This window comes from Carlito syrichta, unplaced genomic scaffold (assembly GCF_000164805.1).
Source record: "Carlito syrichta isolate Samal-C Ts95f unplaced genomic scaffold, Tarsius_syrichta-2.0.1 Scaffold39610, whole genome shotgun sequence".
NCBI lineage: Eukaryota > Metazoa > Chordata > Mammalia > Primates > Tarsiidae > Carlito > Carlito syrichta.
Genome location: NW_006983706.1, coordinates 592,661 through 614,895, shown reverse-complemented (window position 1 = coordinate 614,895; position 22,235 = coordinate 592,661). Strand labels below are relative to the sequence as shown.

At 38.2% G+C, this 22,235-nt stretch overlaps 1 protein-coding gene across 2 annotated transcripts in view; it reads left to right on the top strand.

The window, feature by feature from the left end:
- The window catches only part of RAPGEF5 (Rap guanine nucleotide exchange factor 5), a 192,144-nt gene that overhangs the window by 13,630 nt on the left and 156,279 nt on the right, over nt 1–22,235 (top strand). For both annotated transcript variants that reach the window (XM_021719215.1, XM_008047898.1), the window contains exon 5: nt 11,906–11,972. In XM_021719215.1, coding sequence (XP_021574890.1) covers nt 11,906–11,972 — 67 coding nt within the window. The remainder of the gene's footprint in view (nt 1–11,905; nt 11,973–22,235) is intronic.

Here is a 22,235-nt window from a genome sequence, read left to right as displayed (position 1 = left end):
CTCTCTCTCGGCTTGATTAACACCTGATGGTCCTGCCTGGCTGATCTGCCTTCCAGGATGCCTGCTGGCATTGCTGATGCTCCCAGGGTCTGGCTGTGACTCTTACAGACACTATGGTCAGCCATGTGGCTTTGCTGAAGCAACCTCCTCTGTATCCTGACCTGGTTAATATTACCATGACATAAAGAAGATTTTACCAAACATGGTACCTATCACACTTGGCTGACACTTCTGACAATTCCACAAATTTACCTTCATGAGTATTTATGTCCAGAAGGGATTTCCGAGACAGTTCAATTTGTTCTTAATTTTTAGGTGTGGAAGAGACTCAGGGAGCAGAGTCAGGGAAAAGACAACCACATGTCACCAAAACCCTGCTGAGTGACTCATTCAACAGGCATTTACTGATCATCAGCTTTGTGTAAAGTACTGTGTTTGGCCCTGTGACATATGAAGATACATAAATAATGTAGGACCTTCAGGGTCTAAAAGGGAACGCAGTTGATTCATATAGAGAACAAGGTAGGAGGCAGTGTGCCGATATGGCACTTAGGAGCTCATCATGAAGGTTCTGAAACAGTGGGGAAAATTAAAATACCTTCTGAGAAGTGGAAATATTTTGTCCTGTGTGTTTCTAAATCTGTTGAAAATAGGCAATTACTGTGTGGAATATTCAACTCTTTCCAGCTACAGAAGATTAGTTTTTGGTATTATAGGTTCTTCCTGCCTTTTGTGTTTTATGCATTTTCATCATCTCATTTCATTCAAGACTAGAACTGGCTCACATATTTTCAGCTTATATATTCTTTTTTTAATCTGAAAACCTTCATTTTTTGACCTTTTGTTTATGAGAAGTCAAATATGGCAAGATAATCAATCATGAATTTCATGGAAGAGTCTTGTAAATGATAATTTGTTGATGGGATTTCAGGTTCAGGCCAAGATAGAGTAAGCCTGCTATACACTATAGCCCATATCTTGTATTGATTACTGCTAAAACCTCTTGGAAAATTACAAAAAGTAATTAACTGAGGCCTCTACAAAGTAAGCAAAAGCAGGCAGATTACAGAAAGAGTTGAAACCTTGAAGAAGTGGGCTACATGGGTGTGAATTTTCCCCTTTTGCAGTTTCTTTTATTTTATAGCTTTGCCTCAAAGGCAAGCCCCACTATAGAGCATGGAGGCAATGGCGGCACAGGTGTAAAAATCCCCAACTGAAACCCCGTTTTTCTGGCAAGAATCAGAGAAATACACCCCCTATGGTTCAAACAGTGTTAAGGGTGGGCGTGGGGAAACCTTTGTCTTTATTCCACTTTTTTCTTGCAGCTTGGCCCAGTTTCAGAGCTCTATGGTGATGGCAGTACAGGCAGCTAAAAGCCAACATGGAACAAGGAATGCTGTTTTTTGGCTAGAACTGGGCAAAAAGGGCCCTGTGGGAAAGTATAGGGGAATTCAGAAGAGGGGAGAGTGAGAGAAGGGGTTTTGTTTATTTTGTTTGTGAACCATACAAATGTGGGTTCACTTCTGAGCTGTACATCTGTGGGAAAGACCCAAAGCAACCTAGAAAAGAATTTGAAAGCTGAACTGAAATTGGAATCATTGAGTCTGCACAACATTATGGTCAAGATGGCCAGGATGCAATACAAAATTACTTGACATGAAATAACTAGGAAAGTTTGACCAGTTGTCAAAGGAAAAGACAAGCAACAAACGTTAATCCTGAAATGACCCAGATATTAGATTATTAAAGACCTAACAATAGCCATTTTAACTGTGTTCTATTAAGTAAACATAAACATTAATAGAGAGATAAAAGTTCTGAGTCAAGAAGTAGAAAAAATAAAAAGAACCAAATGAAATTTTAGAACTAGAAAAATATACCTGAAATCAAAAGTTTGTTGAAGTTCCTCAATAGTGAAGTGGAGGTGACTTGTAAATCAATATAAATTATCCAGTGCGAAGAACAGAGAAAAAGTATTGAAAAAAATAAACAGTCTCAGGGACTTGGTGGACAGTGTCATAAAATCTAACACATGTTGGTATTCCAAGAGAGGACAAAGAAATTAGAAAACATGTTTAGAGAAATAATGGCCAAAAGCTTCCCAAATTTAGTGAGACAATTCTATAGATTCAAGAAGCTTGGTGAGTCCCAAAGAGGAGACACTCAAAGAAACATACTTCTAGATACTTCATAAACAGCGAAAAAAATAACAAAAAATTCTTGAAAGTAGCTAGAATAAAATGACACCTTACTTATAGGAGGAGTAATGATTCAAATTATTAGAGGTTTTGCATGAGAAACCATGGAGGCCAGAAGACAGTGGAACAAAATCTTTAAAATATAAAAAGAAAATAGCTGTCAATTCAAAATTCTCTACAGTGAAATCTCTTCAGGAATGGAGATGAAATAGACATTCATAGTTGACAGAAAACTTACAAATTTCATTGCTAGCTGAAAGAAATGCTAAAGACAGTTTTTCAGGTTGAATAGAAATGATACTAGAGGAAAAGGTGAAATTCAGGAATAAAGGAGAAGCAACAAAAATGGAAAATAGTTGGGTAAAAATGAAAGGTATTTTTTCTTCTTTCAGCTTTCTTAAAATATATATAACTATTAAAAGTAAACATAATATTTGGTGGACTTTTCAATGCATGTAGATATAATACATATTACAACTATAACAAAAGATAATTGAGTAAGAGTAAAGAGGCATATACAACTTTAAGATTTCTACTACTTAAAACGGTAAAATATCAATTCTTAGTATACTGTGAAAGGTTAAGTGGGTATATTGTAATTCAAGAACAACAACTTAAGGGAAAGAGATGTAGGTAGAAGTAAATTTAAATTGAATAATAAATTAAAATAATTCAAATTAAGACAAAGGGGCAGCAGAGGAACATAAAACAGGAAATATAGAGAAAGCAAATAATTAAAATGATGGTTGATATAAATCCAATCAGCCAATAATTACATTAAATGTAAATGATATAAACACTAATTAAAAGATATTGTTTCTTTGGATTTTGTTTTTCAAAAGAAGGCCTAACTATATGTTAAATACAAGAACCCCACTTCAAATATGAGTACATAGATAGGTTAAAAATAAAAGGATAAAAAAAGATATCCTATGGAAACACTAATTAAAGGAAAGCTGGAGTGACTATATTATTATTAAGGAAAATGGACTTCAGAACAAGATATGCTATTAGAAAGAGAGAGACATTACATATTGATAAAAGGGCCAGTTTATCAAGAAGACATAACAATTCTAAATGTATATGCACATAACAAAATTTCACAATACATGAAGAAAAAAACAGAACTGCAAGGAAAAATAGACAAATCCATAAATATAGCTGGAGACTTAAACATTTCTCAGTAATCAGTAGAACAAGTCAATTTAAAAATCAGTAAGGATCTAGAAGTCCTGAACAATACTATCAACCAACCTGACCTAATTGACATTTATAAAGAAGAATATACATCATATTCAAATGTACATGGCACATTCACCAGGATAAATCATATTCTGGGTTATAAGCTCAAACATATTTGGAATAATTGGAATCATTCAGATATATTCTTTGATCAAAATAAAGTTAAACTAGAAAGCGGTGATCAAAGATATTTGTAAAATCTCCAACTGTTTGGAAGTTTACATACTTTGAAATAATTCATGGTTAAAAGAGGAAATTCCAGAGGAAATTAGAATATATTTTGAGTAGAGTGGATATTAAAACATAACATGCTCAAAATTATGTGATGCAGTGAAAGCAGTACTTAGAGGAAAATTTAGAGCTTTTAATGTTTATATTAGGAAAGAATAAATATTCCCACATCAATGATCTGTGCTTACATCTCAGAAAACTAACCAAATAAGAACAAATTAGGTCAGGCTCGGTGGCTCAGCCTATAATCCCAACACTTTGGGAGGCCGAGGCGAGTGGATTGCCTGAGCCTGCGAGTTCGAGACCCGGGTAACTTGGCGAGACCTCATCTCTACAATAAATCAAAAATTAGCTGGGCATGGTAGCACACTTCTGTAGTTCCGGCTACTTGGAAGTCTGAGGCGGAAGGATTGCTGGAGCCCAGCAGGTTGAGGCTGCGGTGGCTGGGAGCGTGCCACTGCACTCACGCCTGGGTAACAGAGTTAGACTCCAACTGAAAAAAAAAAAAAAGAACAAATTAAACCCAAAACAAGCAGAAAGAAGGAATTAGTAAAGATAAACATCAACATAAGTGAAAAGAAAATAGAAAATAACTAATGAAACTGTTTCTTTTCCAACTGTTCAAGAAAGAAAACAAAGATTATCATTATCAGGACTAAAAGAGGAAATATCATTCCAGACTTACATTTAAAGGCTAATAAGTGAATAATATGAACAACTTTGATCATAAATTTGAAAGCCTAGATATAATGGAGAAGTTATTTGACCATAGGTAATTTTTATCTATGGTCCTTGAAGAAGAATCTGAATAGTACTGTATCTACTAAAGTAACTGAATTTATCCCCTACAAACAAGGAACTGATGGACTGACATGGGTGTACTGGCAAATTTAATCCAACATTTAAGGAATAAATTATTTCTATACCATCTCTTCCAAAAAATTGAAGAGGAGGGACTACTTCATCCTGGCTTTATGAGGCCAGCATTATCATGACAAAGTTCAGAGAAAGAAAACAACAGACTAATATGACTCATGAGTGTAGATACAAAAGTCTTCCTCAATAAATATTAATGGAATCCAGGAACATACAAAATAATAATACAACATGAAAAAGGGGAAGTTTATTCCAGGAATACAGGGGTGGGTCACTCAAAAATCATTCAATGTAACTCACCAAGAAAAATTATATGACAGATTCCGTAGATGCAGAAAAAACATTTGAGAAAATTCAGTTTTCATTCAGAATGTGAGGGAACTTCCTCAATCTGGTAAAACTTTACAGAAAACCTATATAACTTCCATATGCTTAACAATAAGAGACTGAACACTTTACCACTCAGAATGGGAACAAGGCTAACATAGCTCCTCTTATTCTTTTCAACTGTAGCCTGTGCAGTAAGGCAGGAAAAAGATATAAAAGGCATATATTGGGAGGGGGAAAGGAGCCATCTCTCTTTGAGATGACATAGTTATATACATAGAAAATCACAAGACTAGTACTTCCTCTCTTTCAGTCATTACTGGCCATTGTAGTGTACGCTTTTTTCATCAGATTTTAAGGCAGATGGAAGAGGTGGTTTGTTAAGGAGTCTGAGGACAATCAGTCTCATTTTATATTCATGGCCTCTAATCTTAAGTGGATTTTCAATGCTGCTACACAGTCATATTCATTTCTTAGTACATTTCTTCTCCTACAAGATTGTATCAAGCCTTCCTCATACCTCTTTTTCTGAAAGGAAAATTTTAAAAAGCTACCTTTCTTATGTTTTACTTACCAATCCTATCAACCTACCTACATCTCTAATGGTGGACTCTGTCTTTGCTTCTGATAAAAATGGATGAATGGCCCCATCCTTATCTAGGGTCAGTACCCTCAAATTGTGCACTGATCCCATCTCTGCACCCCTACTCAAGGACTTCATTCCTGAATTTTTACCTCTTTTCTGCTTCATAAGCTTCTTCCTCTCCACTGGATTGCTCCTGTTAGCATGTGCTAATATTTCCCTTTAGCTACTACCCAATGTCTCTGTTCCCTTTTACAGGAAAACTCTTCAAAAGTTTAAGACCAGCCTAGACAACATAGTAAGACCCCTGTCACTAAAAATTAAAATAAATTAGCCAGGCATGCGGTTAATACAGTAGTAGTTATGGCTCATCGCTGCCTGAAACTTTTGGGCTCAAGTGATCCTCTCACCTCAGCCTCCCAAGTAGCTGAGACTATGGGCATGCACCACCATGCCTGGCTGATTTTTTTATTTATTGTAGAGATGAGGTCTTGCCAAAGTGCCCAGGCTGGTCTGGAACCCTGGGCTCAGGCAATCCTCTTGCCTCTACCTTCCAAAGTGCTGGGATTACAGGTGTGAACTACCACACCTGGCCACTTGCTTCTCCTTTTAAGGCTCCTTTGCTAATTCTTCTATTTTCTGACTGTATTAACCATGTGTTTCAATGCTTTGACATCCGGGCTGTGTTGCCCCTCCCAGGGATAGCCAGTTCCTAGAGATAGTACAGAACCTGTATATCTGCTAGTTTACCTGGAACACATCTTTCATATGTAAATCTACCATTCTTGAACCTATATTCCAATCACCTCTTTTACTGGGCTTTTACTCTGGGCCATTTTCCATCTGCCCTAATCCCCCAAAGCCAGGTGAAAAACAACTAGGGACTGTCACTATGCCCCAGGGCCTGCTGAAATTATTCACACTAACCAGTTCTCAACCTATTTACCCTATTTCACCGGCTCTGTTCCCTGGAAACTACTATAAAGGTTCTTGCCCACAGTTTTTCCTCACTCCCTATGCCTCCTGACTGACCCTGGTGCTTCTCTTTGAAGCCCTTTCTGGTGTGTCCTGCCCCTTCCTTCTGGGAACTGTGAGTCACAAATTGTCTTTTCAGTGGCAGTTATCTCCTGATCTGTTGGTCCCAGATTATATGATTGGCCATAGCTAAATAATAAGCCTACATTTTAAAACACTGACTTCTAAACATGGGAGAGTCCAGAGCTTAGCCTTGGATTTCTCTTATTTTTCTACTCTTACTGTGAATGTGTCATGTACTTAATATCAGCTCTACAGCAATGATTCCCAAAATTTGGATTCTATATAAAATAGTACCCCACTAACTCCTCCTCTGCCTCTTTATTCTCCTTATCCTGCCAAATTTTTCCTTTTCCACCAGAGGTTTATAAGCAACATGGACAATCATTGGCATCCGTATTTTCTGAAATGGAGATGGGTCTATGGTCATACCACCCTGAACATGCCCAATCTCGTCTGAAATGGGGCTAGATTAATACCCTGACTAGAGAGCTCAAGTTCAAGTCTGCCTTTCTGTGTCCTACCCTTTGTACTCTTGACTTTTCTTAATTAGATTCTCATGACACTTGGAGAAGTAGGAGAGGAAATACTGTATGGGTAAACAAACATTTTTGAGTATTTCTTAAAAATTTTTTCACGCTGGAACTTGGCATAGGTTTTGTATAAGAATCATAGGTGAAGAAAATTTCCATTTATCACTTTAAACTGTTTTTGTAAAAAAGAGTTATGAAATCAGCTAGTCTTAGTTTTTGTGATTACTCATCACCCCTTCTCCCAAGGAAACAGCGAGTACTCCAAAATTTCCATTGTTTATAGACAAAGCTTATTCTAGGTGTGGGAACAGATTGCTTATCTTTATCAGAGTACATCTATATTTAAGAGTGGTATGGGAATTTTAGCAAAAATTGAACATCTGGGCCTGATTTTATTAGTATTTGAAATGCAGCTGTTTAGTATTAAGCATTAATCCTCAAATCAAATCTGATAAAGCATCAAAAATATCTGATGGTATTCAGTTACAAATTAATATATAACTATATACCCGGGGACCCTTAATGAAACCTGTCACATTCACAATTTGCTATTGCTTGGTAAATTTCCTCTACTAACTAGGAGCTTGATGCAGTGAAAAATGATCTCCTGAAGGTAAACAGGTGTTTGCATTTATGATGTTAAAAATCTCAAGAAAAATCTAATTTTTATTCTTTCACCATTCTGCTTTTCTCTTTTTTCATAGGAATTTGCTTTGTGAAGCAAAACAGATTTGTCCAGTATATAGACACTATGGGAAATAGGGAGATGTTGATCAAAGGGTATAAACTTTTATTTACAAGTTGAATAAGTTCTGGAGACCTAATGGGTAGCATGAGTGTTCCTAGATGTGTTAATTAATTTGATTGTGATAATCATTACACAATGTATATGTAAATCAAGTCATCACCTTGGACACCTTGAATATGTATCATCTTTGTTAATTACATATTTTTAAATAAAAAAGACTTTGATTTTATGTGGAGTGAAATGGGAAGTCATTTCTTAAGGATTTTGAGCAGAAGAACATGATCCAGTTTACACTTCAGCAAGACCATTCTGGCTCCTGGGTCCAAGTCAAAGATGTTGTGGTCAGGACCTCAGTGGCAGTGAAGAAGGTGGCGAGAGGTGGTGAGATGGAAGATATATCTTGAAGGAACAGCCACAGGATTTCAGGGTGGATACAAGGCAGAGTGTGAGAGAGAGGGGGTCGAAGATGACTTCCAACTAGATGGATGGAGTTGACCATCAATTAAGACGAGGAAGGGCAGGGCTTTTTGTTGATTCTTTCTGGGTGGAGGGTGGGTAGAATGATAATGTGTCCAGTTTGATGGTTAGAGAGACAAAGGCAGAGGATCATAGGTTTTGCCATCCCTGCATCCTCACAATGGCACCCTTAGATATTGCAGGTCTCTCACATTTATAGACACCTGCATACAGAACCAGGAGGCAGTACTTTCCCCTGGAGAGTTACCAGGTCTGTCTTGGGCTGTTGGTAAGCAGAGACCTTGAGGACTAACCCTCGGATTCCTAGAAGGGAGCATCTGGTGGTGTAAGCCCTCAGGGATGGAGCTTCCTTGCTGGTCTCTCCCTTTGTCTTTCTCTTTTTGTCTTGTGTCACTTATTGCTGTCATTACCTGTAGATTCCAACCAGAGTCTTTTGGTTTTCCTCCTCTAACCGCGGATGAACCAGACCCACAGCGTCTCTCTTCCTCTCTTGTTCCCTGAGTAAAACATCCCCTTTAGTAATAATGGAAAATATGCAAGTATTACATTTAGTTCTCCCCGTCACATTTGTTTCGTTATCTATTTTGATCTGTTCAGTGAGAACTTTGTCTTTCTTGGGTTGTACTGTGGTGTTTTTACATATGGTAAGTCAGAATGTATCTACATTTTGTAAAAATGTATTTCTTACAGAGTCTGATATTTCTCCTTGGCCTGGAGTTGGAGACAGGGTTTAAGGTAAAAGGTGACCTCAGTGGTGAGGGAGAAAGAATGGCCCATTGCTACCTTCTCCCTTCCGTCTTCCTTTTCAGGCTCTTCCACTATCTGCCTGTTACCACCAGTCCTGCCTTCATGACCCTCCCTTATGCCAGGTGAGGTGCAGGTGCCTACTTGTGCAAGGGGGTATTGTCCATTAATGGAGAAGGAAGAGCGTTTCTGAATTCTGCGACTCTCAGCAGGCATTGGAAATAGCCCCTGAAGGTTGGAGTCTAGGTGATAGCAGGATCAGATCTGCATTCCTGGTGTCTGTAGAAGAAAAAGAGAAACCAGAGACTAAAGAAGTCAGTTAGAAGATGTTTAAAATAACTTATTCAGAGCCAGTCACAGTGACTGTCATTAAAGCATGTTGGGAAACAAGGGCTAGAGGATTGCCTGAGTCTAGGGGTTCAAAACCAACCTGGGCAACTTGGCAAGACTTTGTCTCTACAATAAATGAATGAATGAATATAAATAAGTAAATAAATAAACAAGCTGTGCATGATGGTGCATGCCTGTAGTTCCAGCTACTTGGAAGGGTGAGGCGAAAGGATTGCCTAAGCCCAGTAGGTTGATGCTACAGTAGTCATGAGTATGCCACTGCACTCCAGCTTGGGCAACAGTGAGACTGCAACTCAAATGATGATGATGATGATGATAATAATAATAATAATAATAATAATAATAATTGGTTCAAACACGGTTGAGGGCCTAGATCATCAGAGAGGCTTGGTGGGGAGGGAAAGGAAGTGAGAGGATCTGGTGACCGACCAGGGAGGGAGTGGCCATGGGGTGACTAGGACTCATGTGTCCTGACAGGTGCTGGGAGAGACAATGTGGGCAGGAGACAAGAGGAGCTCAGTGTGAGTTGGGTTGAGTTAGCTTGTAAGATCCCCATGTAGTTGAAAAGAAAGTTCCTGGAATTATCACCTAGAGCCACTTAGAAGGCAAATGGAGAAACAAGGTAAGCTCAAGGGAGATTCAGAAACTGGAGGAAGACTTAGGAGTCCTGAGTGTAAATCCTGGTGACAGGTGACAAAAGTGGGCTGTGGGCTTTGGGACAGTTCTCGTAAGATTATCACTCTGTCTCGTGCACATTTTTCTTTAAGAAACATTTTTGCCAAGGTGTGTTTTGTACTGAAAGACTGGTGAAAAAGTTTTGTTTCTGGACAGAGACTAAATTATATGTCAGCATCAGCTCAACTATTACTCATGAAATAGCCATTATCAGTCCTAGGCATGAGCTTCCCTCAGAATTCTGAATTCTTTCACCAGCTTATTGGAAACTGATTCATGACCGAATCTGTGCTGGTGCAAAATGCCTCATGCCTGTTAACTAACACTTAGGGATCTGTTGGGGGTCTGAGAAGCATGCAAAGGCACAACTAGCCCACGAGTCACTCCAGAGACAGATGAAGCAGCAGAAGCCCTTGTTTGATGTTCTCGTCACTCGTGTCTTTGGCCCTGAATTTCCTATCAGATCTGCTCGATCATCTCAGCTTAACCATTTCAACTTGGTTTGGTGGCTTAGGTTATAAAGGGTTTCAATATAACTCTTCTCAATATAACTTAATTTATACAGAAAACTTTTGAGTAGAGAATTTGAACAATACGGCTGGTTGTTTGAAATACTCATTATCCAGGTCACTTCTTTTTTAATATCCCAAGTTATGATGCTCTGTTCCTGCTTGGGTTTATGGACAGATTGTTAGCAAGCACCTCAAAAACTCTTCTGTATGAGCACTTGAGTTATGTGACAACAGTGTCCCTGCTCCATACCCGTGCCTTGCAGTTCTTATGAAGGCAGTGGTTTGTAATCCATTGCTGTGATTTAAAGGGTGTACTTTCTTCCTGAAAAGAGTTTAATAACATTTACAGAAACAAGAAGTAAATGCTAGAATTGATCCAACTAGCTTTTTTCTTCTTAAAGAGCTGCTTCCCTTCTTAAAGAGCTGCTTTCCTGTTCTCCCATGAGCTGGGAGAAGCAGGCCTCTGCCCCGCCAGGCGAGCACGCCAGCTGGCCCACCATGGTTCCCAGGATTGAAATCAATCACTGACCTGTGATTCTGCAGGGCAATTACCTGGAATCCCTCCACATACACAGAGTGCATTGAAAGAGATTGCTTGTGGAAATAGATCTGGGAGACAATTTTATATATTCATTTGGCATCAGTAGAGTTTTTTTCTTTGACCAAACCAAAAAAAAAGTAATTTATAAGATTATTTATAAAAAGTAGATAATTTTATGTGTTAGAATAGACATTTGTGTGGTGAATTTTTTTGTTAATTAATTAAGTTAGAAAGATGATTTTTTTTTTCTAAACGAGCAGGTTTTATATTGTTGCATGTCTCATGAATAATTTTCTTGGCTTCTTAATTGGGTTTTGGTCTCCTGAGAAAGCAAAGTTCTTTTTTTTAAATTCTTCATGATTCCCATCATGGTAGTAGGCCTATAATGCATCACTTTTGTAGTTAATTGAATTTGACTGAAACCCAATTGTAATAGAAAATTCACATTTCATATTTTCAAAATTGGAATTTCATTTAGATTTAGACTTAGAGAGCATTTCAGTACTTAGCCACATTGTATTTGCACCTATTTTTGTGAGTGCCCATATATGTAAATCTGGTATGTCAGGGTTGTTCTGTTCTATCACTTGGAGAACAATACTGAATCCTCAGAATTCAATGGGTACATTGTGAAGAGGTTCTTACTAATTGATTTCAAGGGAACAGTTGGCCTCAACAGGATTGTGCTCCTGTGGCATTACTGACACAACGCTATTTGCATGAGTACTTTCACTGATATAATAATGCCAGTATTTGCCCTTTGTTCCCCCTAACCTGTTAAATAGATCTGAGCAACCAAGGCTGAAGAGAAATTTTTGTTTGTTTTTCAAAGGTCTCATCAGAAAATGGAAGACTCTGAAGAAACCAGTGATGAAATTCTTGCTCGTCTGACATCTGCGGTAAGTCCATGCAATTTCCCTGCCTACACGTGCAGAATGAGGCTGGGATTTTGGAAGGAAGCCATTTGGGTATTGGGTGTAGAGAGAGAGTCACCTTGTGGCTGCTCATCACTGTGGGACATCCAAGTCTATACAAGGCAGAGGGAGCGAATGGCTTTGACTTTCCCTACATTGATGCAACCTCCCTTGCGAGATCATACATATTGTTACTGGAAAGTTCTTGCAACCTCTGTGGAGGCGTAGTATCTGATTTTTTAATAACATATGACTTAACCTAGGAAAAGTTGTGTCCTGCTGCATAAAGGATAAAAGACTTTCTGTTTCATTAGGAAAAAAAAAATCACCCTAACCAAAAGAGGCCAGGATGTTGGTTTCTAATATTGCGACATTTCCATTGTGTTTTTTTTAAAGCCATTGAATAGACTTGGTTGGTAATAATAGCCTTGTAGGTTGGAGGAAATCTCATGCCTTTCTTCTTGCTGAAAATCATACTGGATTGGGTTATGTGTATGGAAATAGATCTGAAAGAAATAGAACTAGAAAATAGCTTAGAAAAGTAATTTTTAATTAAATATGGTGATCAGTGGTGTAAAACTTCATGTGAAAGGGAATCTTGACAGTATGTTATTAGAATAATTAGCGTGACATTTGCAATTTAAAGTGTTGACCAAAGAGGAGTGCCTGTTGTGTGCAAAATCATATCAGACACCTGTTAAAAAAAACATACTGTGGGCCAGACACTGTGTTAAATGTTGTGTGCTTGTACATACATACACATATTCTGCTAAACTGTATAATAGCACTGTGAAGAAAGTGACATTATCTCTATTTTATAGATTTTAAAGCTTGTAGAAATTAAGTAACTTGCCTAACGTCATCCAGCTGAAAAGGAACAAAGTCAGAATCTGTACTCAGAATTTTCTACCTCAGATGTTCTCTTAACTGCTATGCCTCATTTTTTTCATTATGTGATATTTAGTGATTGAGATAATTTCAGAAGTAATAATGATATGTGTGATTTGGTTCCTATAGCCATACCAAGAAGATAAGACAGATATATTTAGAAAGTTAATATATAAAGTAGTTGGAAATTGAGCACCAAAAAAAGTGGAATATAAGTAGTAAATTTAAGAACAATAACAGAAAACTTTGTTGAGGAGACTGGACTTGAACCACCATCAAGGAAGTCAGGGTTTAGACAGGTGATGATTAGGAGGATTGTTTTCTAGCTGTGGGATTTATTGTGGGCAGGCATAGGGATGAAAAAGTACAATAGAAAAATGTGAGTAGACCTATCTGGTTAGAGAAGAAGGTCCTAGTTGAGAAAAGTGAAAGCTTTTTTTTTTTTTTGAGTTGGAGTCTCACTCTGTTGCCCAGACTGGAGTGCAGTGGCCGCTCCTGGCCACTGCAGCCTCACCTGCTGGGTTCCGGCGATCCTTCTGCCTCAGCCTTCCAAGTAGCCGGAATTACAGACATGCGCTACCACGCCCAGCTGAAGACCTCATCATGTAGAGATGAGGTCTTGCTACCCAGGCGGGTCTCGAACCCGCGGGCTCAGTCAATCCACTCACCTCAGCCTCCCAAAGGCGCGGGATTACAGGCTGAGCCACCGAGCCCGGCTAGCTTTTTTTTTAAACAACAGATTAATGCAATGAAGTAAATGTTTAAGAAAGAAGAAGATGAATTGGAGTAGGGAGACTTGTTGGAGGCTGATGAAAACCTAGTTCATGATGTTTTTTGTGAGAACCAAAAGAAAGATGAGTTCAAAAAGGAGCAAAAAAAATTTTTTTTAAATCAATAGGATTGGATAAAGGTAGAGGAGGAGTCAGATGACTAAAGCTTGAACTTGAATGAACAGTGACCTGATGATACTCTCAGGAAGTTGAGTAAATTGTGTGGTAAGAGAGGTTATTTATTGGGGACGTGTTGAGTTTGAGGAGATAAGAACATAAAAATGTCCAGGAAACACCTGGAGACATGAGTCTGGAGCTTGAAGAGGCCAGAGACAAAGTTATGGGAACCAGCTACGGAGAGGTTGCAGATGGAGGAGTGGTGTAGAAGATGGTATCTTGGGAACACCCACAGTAAGAAGGCAGTAGGGACTGAAAGGGATTGCTTGTGGAAATAGATCTGGGAGACAATTTTATATATTCATTTGGCACTAGTCAAATGAGAGGACAGTGAGAGGAAGTGGAAATAACTGAATGGTTTTTACCATGAAGATCAAATTCATGAGAGCCTCCAAAAGGAAGAGAAGTACAGCAAAGTGTTCACTATGGATTTAGTTCAGGTAATCTTACAGGAAAAATCCCCAAGGTAAAAGTCTGAAGAAAGTGAGTTGCTGGAGTGGTATTTAGAATGAAAATAAAGGGCACAGGAGAAAATATCTTTTTTTTAATTGATGTGTCATTAGTCTGTGATTGTGAAAATATCTCTGTACTGAGATTAAGAATCCCGATTTTTATTTCTTCCAACAATGGGACCTTTGCCAAGCTAAGTGGTTGGACTAGACAATGTCAAATTTCCTTCAAGTACTAAAATTCCATCATTCCTAGTGTAAGCATGTGTTAATGGAGTCCTGGGCTAGGTCCACATCATGTGGTTGTTCCTATGGGCAGTAGCATATAAACTTTACATTACCCAGTTGTTAATTCATGCAGGAAGGAAGACATTTACACATATCACTCAGGTAACAGTTCTCAAACCATGCCCCCAAACATGGTAAAGGAAACCAGAGGTGACGTCTATAGTTGCCAGCATGCTCTTTGCAAATTTGGAGGTACTGGAAAGGGGGCAGTGGGTTCTAGCAGTACAGTTAACTGTGCCCTTTTGTATATTCACCTTTTTATTATTTACATATTTAATTTTTTTTGTAGAGATGAGGTCTTGCTATGTTGCCTGAGCTGGTCTCGCACTTGTGCGCTCAAACAATCCTCTCACCTCAGCCTCTCAAAGTGCTAGGATTACAGGTGTGAGCCACCACACCTGGCTATATTCACCTTTTAAAATTCAAACTTGAGGGCTTTGTGTATAGCGTCTTAAAAAAATTATTCATTTCTTTAACCCAAATCGTTTATTTCCTAGTCTCCTTTTAGGTTCATTGGGGGGAAAGGTCCTGTCATCTAAAAAAAAAAAATACCTGAAATTCTACTCTGTAAGAAAATACAAGTGAGTTTTCATCATGAAGAAACATGAGAGGACAGTGAATGTATAGAAAAAATGTCTTCATAATTCAGTCAGATTTAGGATTGTTAAATTTACATAAGCGTGAATGATTAAAATGTTCCAGTCATATTTCTAGTGATTTTCAGGAAAGAGTCACCCTTCCAAGTGCCAGACATATAAAAGCCTAAACAATGAAACTCTGTAAGAAGTTTTCAGCTTAAGGAAATGTAGCATAGCTATAATGGACTGTTTTCTTTACATAAAGCCTACAAAAATGCCCTGGGGACTATTATTTAGAAACAGTTTGATTTTTCCAGTTGTATATACGGTTTCTACCTTTGCACCTTAGCCTCCTCTCTGATATCTTCTGATGCTGCAAATTTTGTTAACTTAAAAACCTCTTTTTCATTGGCTGTGAGTCTCTGTTGCTCTGATAAAGCTGGTAGGCTAAGAAGGACCTTGAATGACACGGCTTATCAGTTTCCATCCTTGAAGTTCTTGAAGTTCTGTTTTGTTTTTAAGCATGAATTCTTCTACTGTTTGTGACAAATAATCAGAATGACGAGACAACTTCTATATTCATATCACAATCTAGGGGTCTGCTTGCTCAGAACTAAAGTAAATATAGGAAAAATTTTATGGTGAGTTATGTCTTACTTTCAAAACCATAGTTTTTAAGGATGTAAATTTAGGAAATAGTCTAACCTTTGAGGCACCAAAAATAATTGAGATGTATTCGGGAATGTCCAAAGACAGGAAACAGAAACATGAACATTCTTAAATAGGTAGTTAAAACTGATTCTAGACTTCCATCTCATGTATACTTAAAATTAACAATTAGAACAAACCTAATAGGTTATCTCTATTTCTTAAGGTTCAGTTTTCATGATGGAAATTGTAGAGATAAGAAGACACATACCTCTCATCTGGACTGAATGAAGTTTGTGATTTTTGTTCACGGTTTAATTGTCAAAGTCCTGAGGTGATGTGAGTTAGACCAAGTCGTGCATTGTATATATTAGAGGTCAACCATTTGGTTGTATGGTTATGTATGTGAGAGCCACTTATAAAGAGACAGGGTCATGTGGTGTGTCCTCTGTGCTGTTAGGTTCAGCAAAGTCAGCTATTACTAGGATGGCAAAAAGAAGAGAGTTTGAGTGTCTGGAATAAAACACTGATCTGGTGGTTTGAGTGTCTGGAATAAAACACTGATCTTAAGATATGACTATATCTTAAGAGATGTATTAAAATTACAAATTGGGTGTTCAAAACAGGAAGAGAGATCCGTGGAGATGAGAATAACATCTAATACCCTTGGACTGTGTGACTAGGCACACTTACACCTTGGTATTCATTGTCAGAGCTGCTTCAGTGTATAATTTTGTAGATTTTTCTCTCTGTATGATTCTGTTGTATCTTCTAGTTCATTTTCTTCGGTTCATCCACTTCACTGTAAAACCTCTACCTTTGATGCTTTTAGTGGTATTTTCTGAATTCCTTTTCATAACACCTTCAGGTATAAGTCATCACTTCTCTGAGAAAATACCACTGAGCTATAATCTTAACTGCCAGTCAAAATCTTTCACCTATAGCTTTAGTCATTCTCTTGAAGGCATGGCTTTCACAGGACTCTGTTTACAGCCTTTCTTGATCCAGGAAGGATGTGAAGTGGCTAGGACTCCTGTGGCTCATCCTTCTTGGTGACTCTACACTTTGAATTTGATACATTGGAGAAATTCCCTTTTGAATAGTAGTGTCTAGATAACATTGACAGCTTTTTTGATTGGAGACTTTAAAATTGGTAGTGGTTGAGGAAGCAGAAACAGCATGGAACTTGGATTTTGATGTATCTTTAGAAACAGAATTTTAGAGAATCATTTAAGAGAATATGTGCCAAGGTAGCAAGCTATAAGAGTCATCTTAAGTTAGTGAAAGTGGGGAAAATTTGTCACCTTGAATATAGACGGCCCCCAACTTATGATGATTTGACTTAATGATGTTTTAACTTTACGATGATAGTTAAGCGAGACACATTCAGCAGAAACTGTACTTTAGATTTTGAATTTTGATCTTTTCCCAGGCTAGCACTGTGTGGCATGGTACTCTATTCTGATGCTGGATGGTGGCAGTGAGTCGCAGCTCCTAGACAGCCACACAATCACAATGCACTCTATAATGTGCTGTGTTGCTGGATGATTTTGCTCAGCTGTAGGCTAATGTCAGCATTCTGAACCTAATTAAGGCAGTCTAGGCTAGGCTATGATATTCGGTGTGTTAGGTGTATTAAATACATTTTTGACCTAATATTTTACATTTATGACGAAAGGGCCTTGGATGTCAAACTTTGAGGGGCATCTGTATATGATGAGCACAATTTAGTGATGAATTTCTGCCACAATAGATTTTTTCAAACCAAAAAAGCTAGTTTCCACTTACCCCTTTTCCTGGCTATCTGCCTTTTCCTTTCTGGAGAATGCCAAAATGGAGTTCAGGTAATCTCTCCCTTGGTCTGTCTGCCTGATTGGGCATGTCTGTCTGTGCAGAGAATAAGTTACTCCCCCAGGGAATGACTAACCTTCTGTCTGGCCACCACAGGATCACGACTGTCTTGTTACCTTATATTTCTTATCTGTAGGGAGCATAAAAAAATTCCTTCTTGGAATCCTTAGGCTGGCTCCAGTCCTTCCCATTGCTTAAGAGCTACTATGTGATTTGGGAAAGGGCCAAGCAGATTGAGTTTTGAGAAAAGGTGTCAAGTGAGACCCAAGAAAACAGATCTGGTTCCAAGGAGCATTAAAACAGTACCAATGAAAGGTAGCATATTTTGGTAGCAGCCTGTTTCTGTTGTTTATAAGAAGCCATGGGGCTTGTTACTACCTTTCTCTTCTTGTCCTTTAATGCCATATCATCGAACTAGAGTGTTGAAAGGGCCTTGGGCCATGAACTGTGGGTTGCCAGGACCCCTTGGAATGCTAGTTAAAGCTTCTACGTTTCCTTCAGGTGGGATCTCACAGTGACGCTTCACAAACCTATGACTGTCAATACCTGAGAAGATCACTAAGTGGTATATTTCTATGCATTGTTAATAAAAAATGCCTATATGTTCTATGTCTATTGCACATCAAAATGATGTTCTTCATCCTGGGGATAGATCCCTAGATACCATAATATACAGATGTGTGCATACATACACAACTTTTCAAAATTTATTCCTAAGTCATCATCCCTAACTTCAAAGAAACCATCTAAACCTGCTCAGATTATGTGGTAACCTGATTTAACTCTAGCAGCATAATATATACATGTACAGTTTTGTCTACAGAAACAAAGCAGTGTGTGTGTATGTGGGGGAGATTTAGTTAAAAATATCTGTTCAGAAAGGTATGAGTGTGTAGCACTCATTCAAGAGTGTGGCATGTCTTCATGAATGCCTTGAGAATTGGGTAAGAAGATTGTATGTGTTTTTGTACATGTTATGGTATTTGGGTGTCTATTCCCAAGATGAAGAGCATCACTTGGCTATGCAATACACATGGGAAATATAAACATTTTTTATTGACAGAAAATAGAAATATACCACTCAGCTCTCAGTTTGGATTTTGACAGTCATGGGTTTGTGAAGTGTTAATGTGAAATCCTCTCTGAGGGAAGCTGAAGGAACTTAAAGGATGATCCATGCATGTTTCATATTTGGCTGCTTCTTTGTGCATTTGTTTAAAATAGAACTTCTTATAGCTGCTTTAGATGAAATGCAATTTTGCCTACTTAAGTCAGTGTTATAGCTTCATATAGTATGGCCATAGATAGAGGAGGACCAGGAGGCACATAAAAAAAGTGAAAAGTACTCGCGTTTTTTGGTGGTGATGAAATAAGGTAAATCTTAAATTTGTATTTGTTATTTTATATTACTGTAAAATTAATTAGACTATAATGACATTTTATGTAGATACTGAGTAGGAATAGCAGGAATTCTTTTCCTATGTTTGTAAATGTCAGATGATGGTAAATCTGACATTGCGTTGACAGAACTATGCATTATGCTTTACATTTCCTTTTCATTTATATGAGACTTGCATTGTTTAACATGAACATAAAAGACTTTACAATTTTTTTTTTTTGAGTTGAGGTCTCACTCTGTTGCCCAGGTTGGAGTGCCATGGTACACTCACGGCCACCCCAGGGTCACCGTTCTGGGCCCAGGCTATCCTTCTGCCTCAACCTTCCAAATAGCCAGAACCACAGGCATGCACCACCATGCCTGGCCAATTTTTTTATATTTATTGTAGAGACGAGGTCTCGCCAAGTTGACCGGTCTGGCTTCAAACCCACGGGCTCAGGCAATCCACATGCCTCAACCTCCCAAAGTGCTGGGATTACAGACTGAGCCACAGAGCCCAGCCAGATTTTACAATTTTTTAAAGAGTGACAGAGTAGAAAAAAATGCCCATAATGAAACTACCAAAAATAACCCATTATTAATCCTTTAGTATTTATTACTTGCTAGGTTATTTTTCTTTGTATGTGTATGTGTGTCTGTGTGTGTATATATTAACAGAAAAAGCCCAAATCTTTTATTTTGTGGTCTGTCCTTTTTATTTAATATGCCTTGAGTGCTAAAAGTACTATCTACAACATTTTTAGTGGCTCTATACTGTCCCATTTCACAGATTTATCATTGTCCCCTGTTTTTAAGCATTGTTATTATTTTCAATCTTTTGCTGTTACAAGCAACACAGAGATGAACTTCTGTGTGGGGAAATCTTTGAAGAAACCTGTTTGCAGATGTGACTATATTAGCCTGCTGTTCATTTAAGAGAACCATGTGGGAAATGGGTAAGAGGCTGGGAGTGGCTAATATTTGTTGAGTTCTTACCTCATGCAGGTATTCTGCTAATGTTTTTCATGCATTGTCACATTTCATTCTCTTGCAACAGAGTGTATTATCATCACATTGGAAAGATGACACACTCAAGGCAGGCAGTAAATATTAATAGACTATATGGTCAATATTGAATTAAGAATCCATGGTAATTGAAAATAACATCTGTATAGGGTTGAAAAAAAGCAGTTTTTCACATTATCATCACTTAAAACATTTTATATTTACTGAATGGGTCTCAACAGGTTGGGCTTGGGATTTGTTTGTGGAATTCTGTCCTAATTTGAAGGATTTTATGAAATGAGTCCTATAGAGGTATAGTAAATAGCATTTTAATTTTTAACCTATTTGAAATTATACTGGCAAACTTGGCTGCATGTTTATTGAGACTGGTTATCAGGATTTCTGGTTCCTTTGTGTGAACTCAGAGAGGAAGAAATAAGAATATGGCTTGGTCCATGTCTTCAGGGAGCTTGCTGTCTAGAAGTGAATAGCTATAATAATAAAAAAAATAAAAGATAGGTTCTCTGTTATGAATACGAAAAGTATCGTGGAAGTCAAAGTGAAAAGTCATTGTGCTCAGCTAGGGGTTTAAAATAGGTCCCATGGAGAAGGGAGGCCTTGAATGATATGTTGCATATGAGGAATAGTAGAAATTAATAAAGAATAATTTACATTCAAATTCGAAAGAATGGCATGAGCAAAACAGCCTGAGATGGGGTGTGTTTGAGGAATGACTGTCATTTCTGTTTGATAGAAGTGTGTGATGCACACTTGGAAGTCATAAAGAACCCTGTGTATTAGATGTGCAGAGTGAATTGCCAAAGGTCTAGAACTGCAGAGGGAGGAACTGAGGTTAGCTTTGGTAGACAGAAATAGCCAGTGAAGCTCCTGAGAGGATTAAAATGTGTTGTAAGAAACTTTATCTAGTAACATCTTTGTTGGAGTGATCTGAATGAGGAAAGAGCCTCAGGCTCTTGAGTTAACCCAGGAAACCCTGTTGGCTATTTTGGTTTCACTGAACTCCTCTCTGTTCAGATCCTGCAGTGTACCTTAGTCATTAAAATAAGGAAATGTTACAGTTTACTAGACTTAATATCTTGAGAACATTGTGGTTGGTTTCCTTGGTACAAGGGTAGAAGGGAAGAAAGCCTTGGAAGTCATCTCCTCCATTTCCCCCTGTTATAATAAGAATAGGAAAACTCCTGGCAATTAAAAGAATTGCTCAGAGACCCAGAACCCAATTTGTGTTTAGAGGGCAAGAAGGAAAAAAGGATTTGTCCAGTAAAAGTAATGTGGACTGCAGTATTATTAACATTTTTCACATTTGCTCTCTGTGTCAGTCCCAAGCCAAGAGGGGAAGGCATGGAACCACTCTTAAAGGCAGAAGCGTAGGTAGGGGCTATATACTTTTTTTGTTGTTTTTCCTTTGCAAACTTTTAAATTTCACACAGCCTCAGGTTACCTCATCATTGGAGATGAGCAGGTACTGTTTCTCATCTAGTTTTTAAAAACTAAATAATTTCATTAGACTGACATCCTAATTATCAGAGATTAAGCCCATACTGAAGCATCTGCTCAGGGTTGTAAGAAAAGCATTCCCAGACACAAAACAAGGAAAAGGAGGTAAGGTTAGGAGAGGATAACAATTGAAATGGCTTTTGTACCTATTCTCACTATAAAACCAAGTGTATACACATAAATGGCTTATTAAATGAGTTGGACTTGACAAGACAAAAGCAGGAAAATTACTTTTTCTAACCAGTGTGGCCTCAAACAAACTCTGGCTAGTTCACTCTCGCTCCTGGATGAATGTTTGGGCAGATCCATAACTTTTCTCAGCTTTTGCTGATCAATCACACTTTCTTCAGATATTTAAAAGTCCATTTGAGCCCAATATTGGAGCTACCATCTCTCAGCCCTTGAAAGCATCTCCTTCCCCCTAACCCCAGCCTGGGAAAAGGACAGGGTTTGCTTTGTTGACATTTTTCGTCTTGATTTTCTACTTTGTTTCCTCTGCCCTCTCTCCTTCTCTGCCTCACGATCCTGCCTCTGGCTCAGTCAGGGTTTGAGAGGCCAGAGGGCAGAAGTGTCATGTCAATAAAGGCCTTTCTTGACTGCTGCAGTTATGTTCTGGCATCAAGTCTGCCTGTGCGAAAGTTGGAGAAATCTCTCTTTTTCTACTTCGTGTTATTTTGTGGATTCATTGGATACTCCGA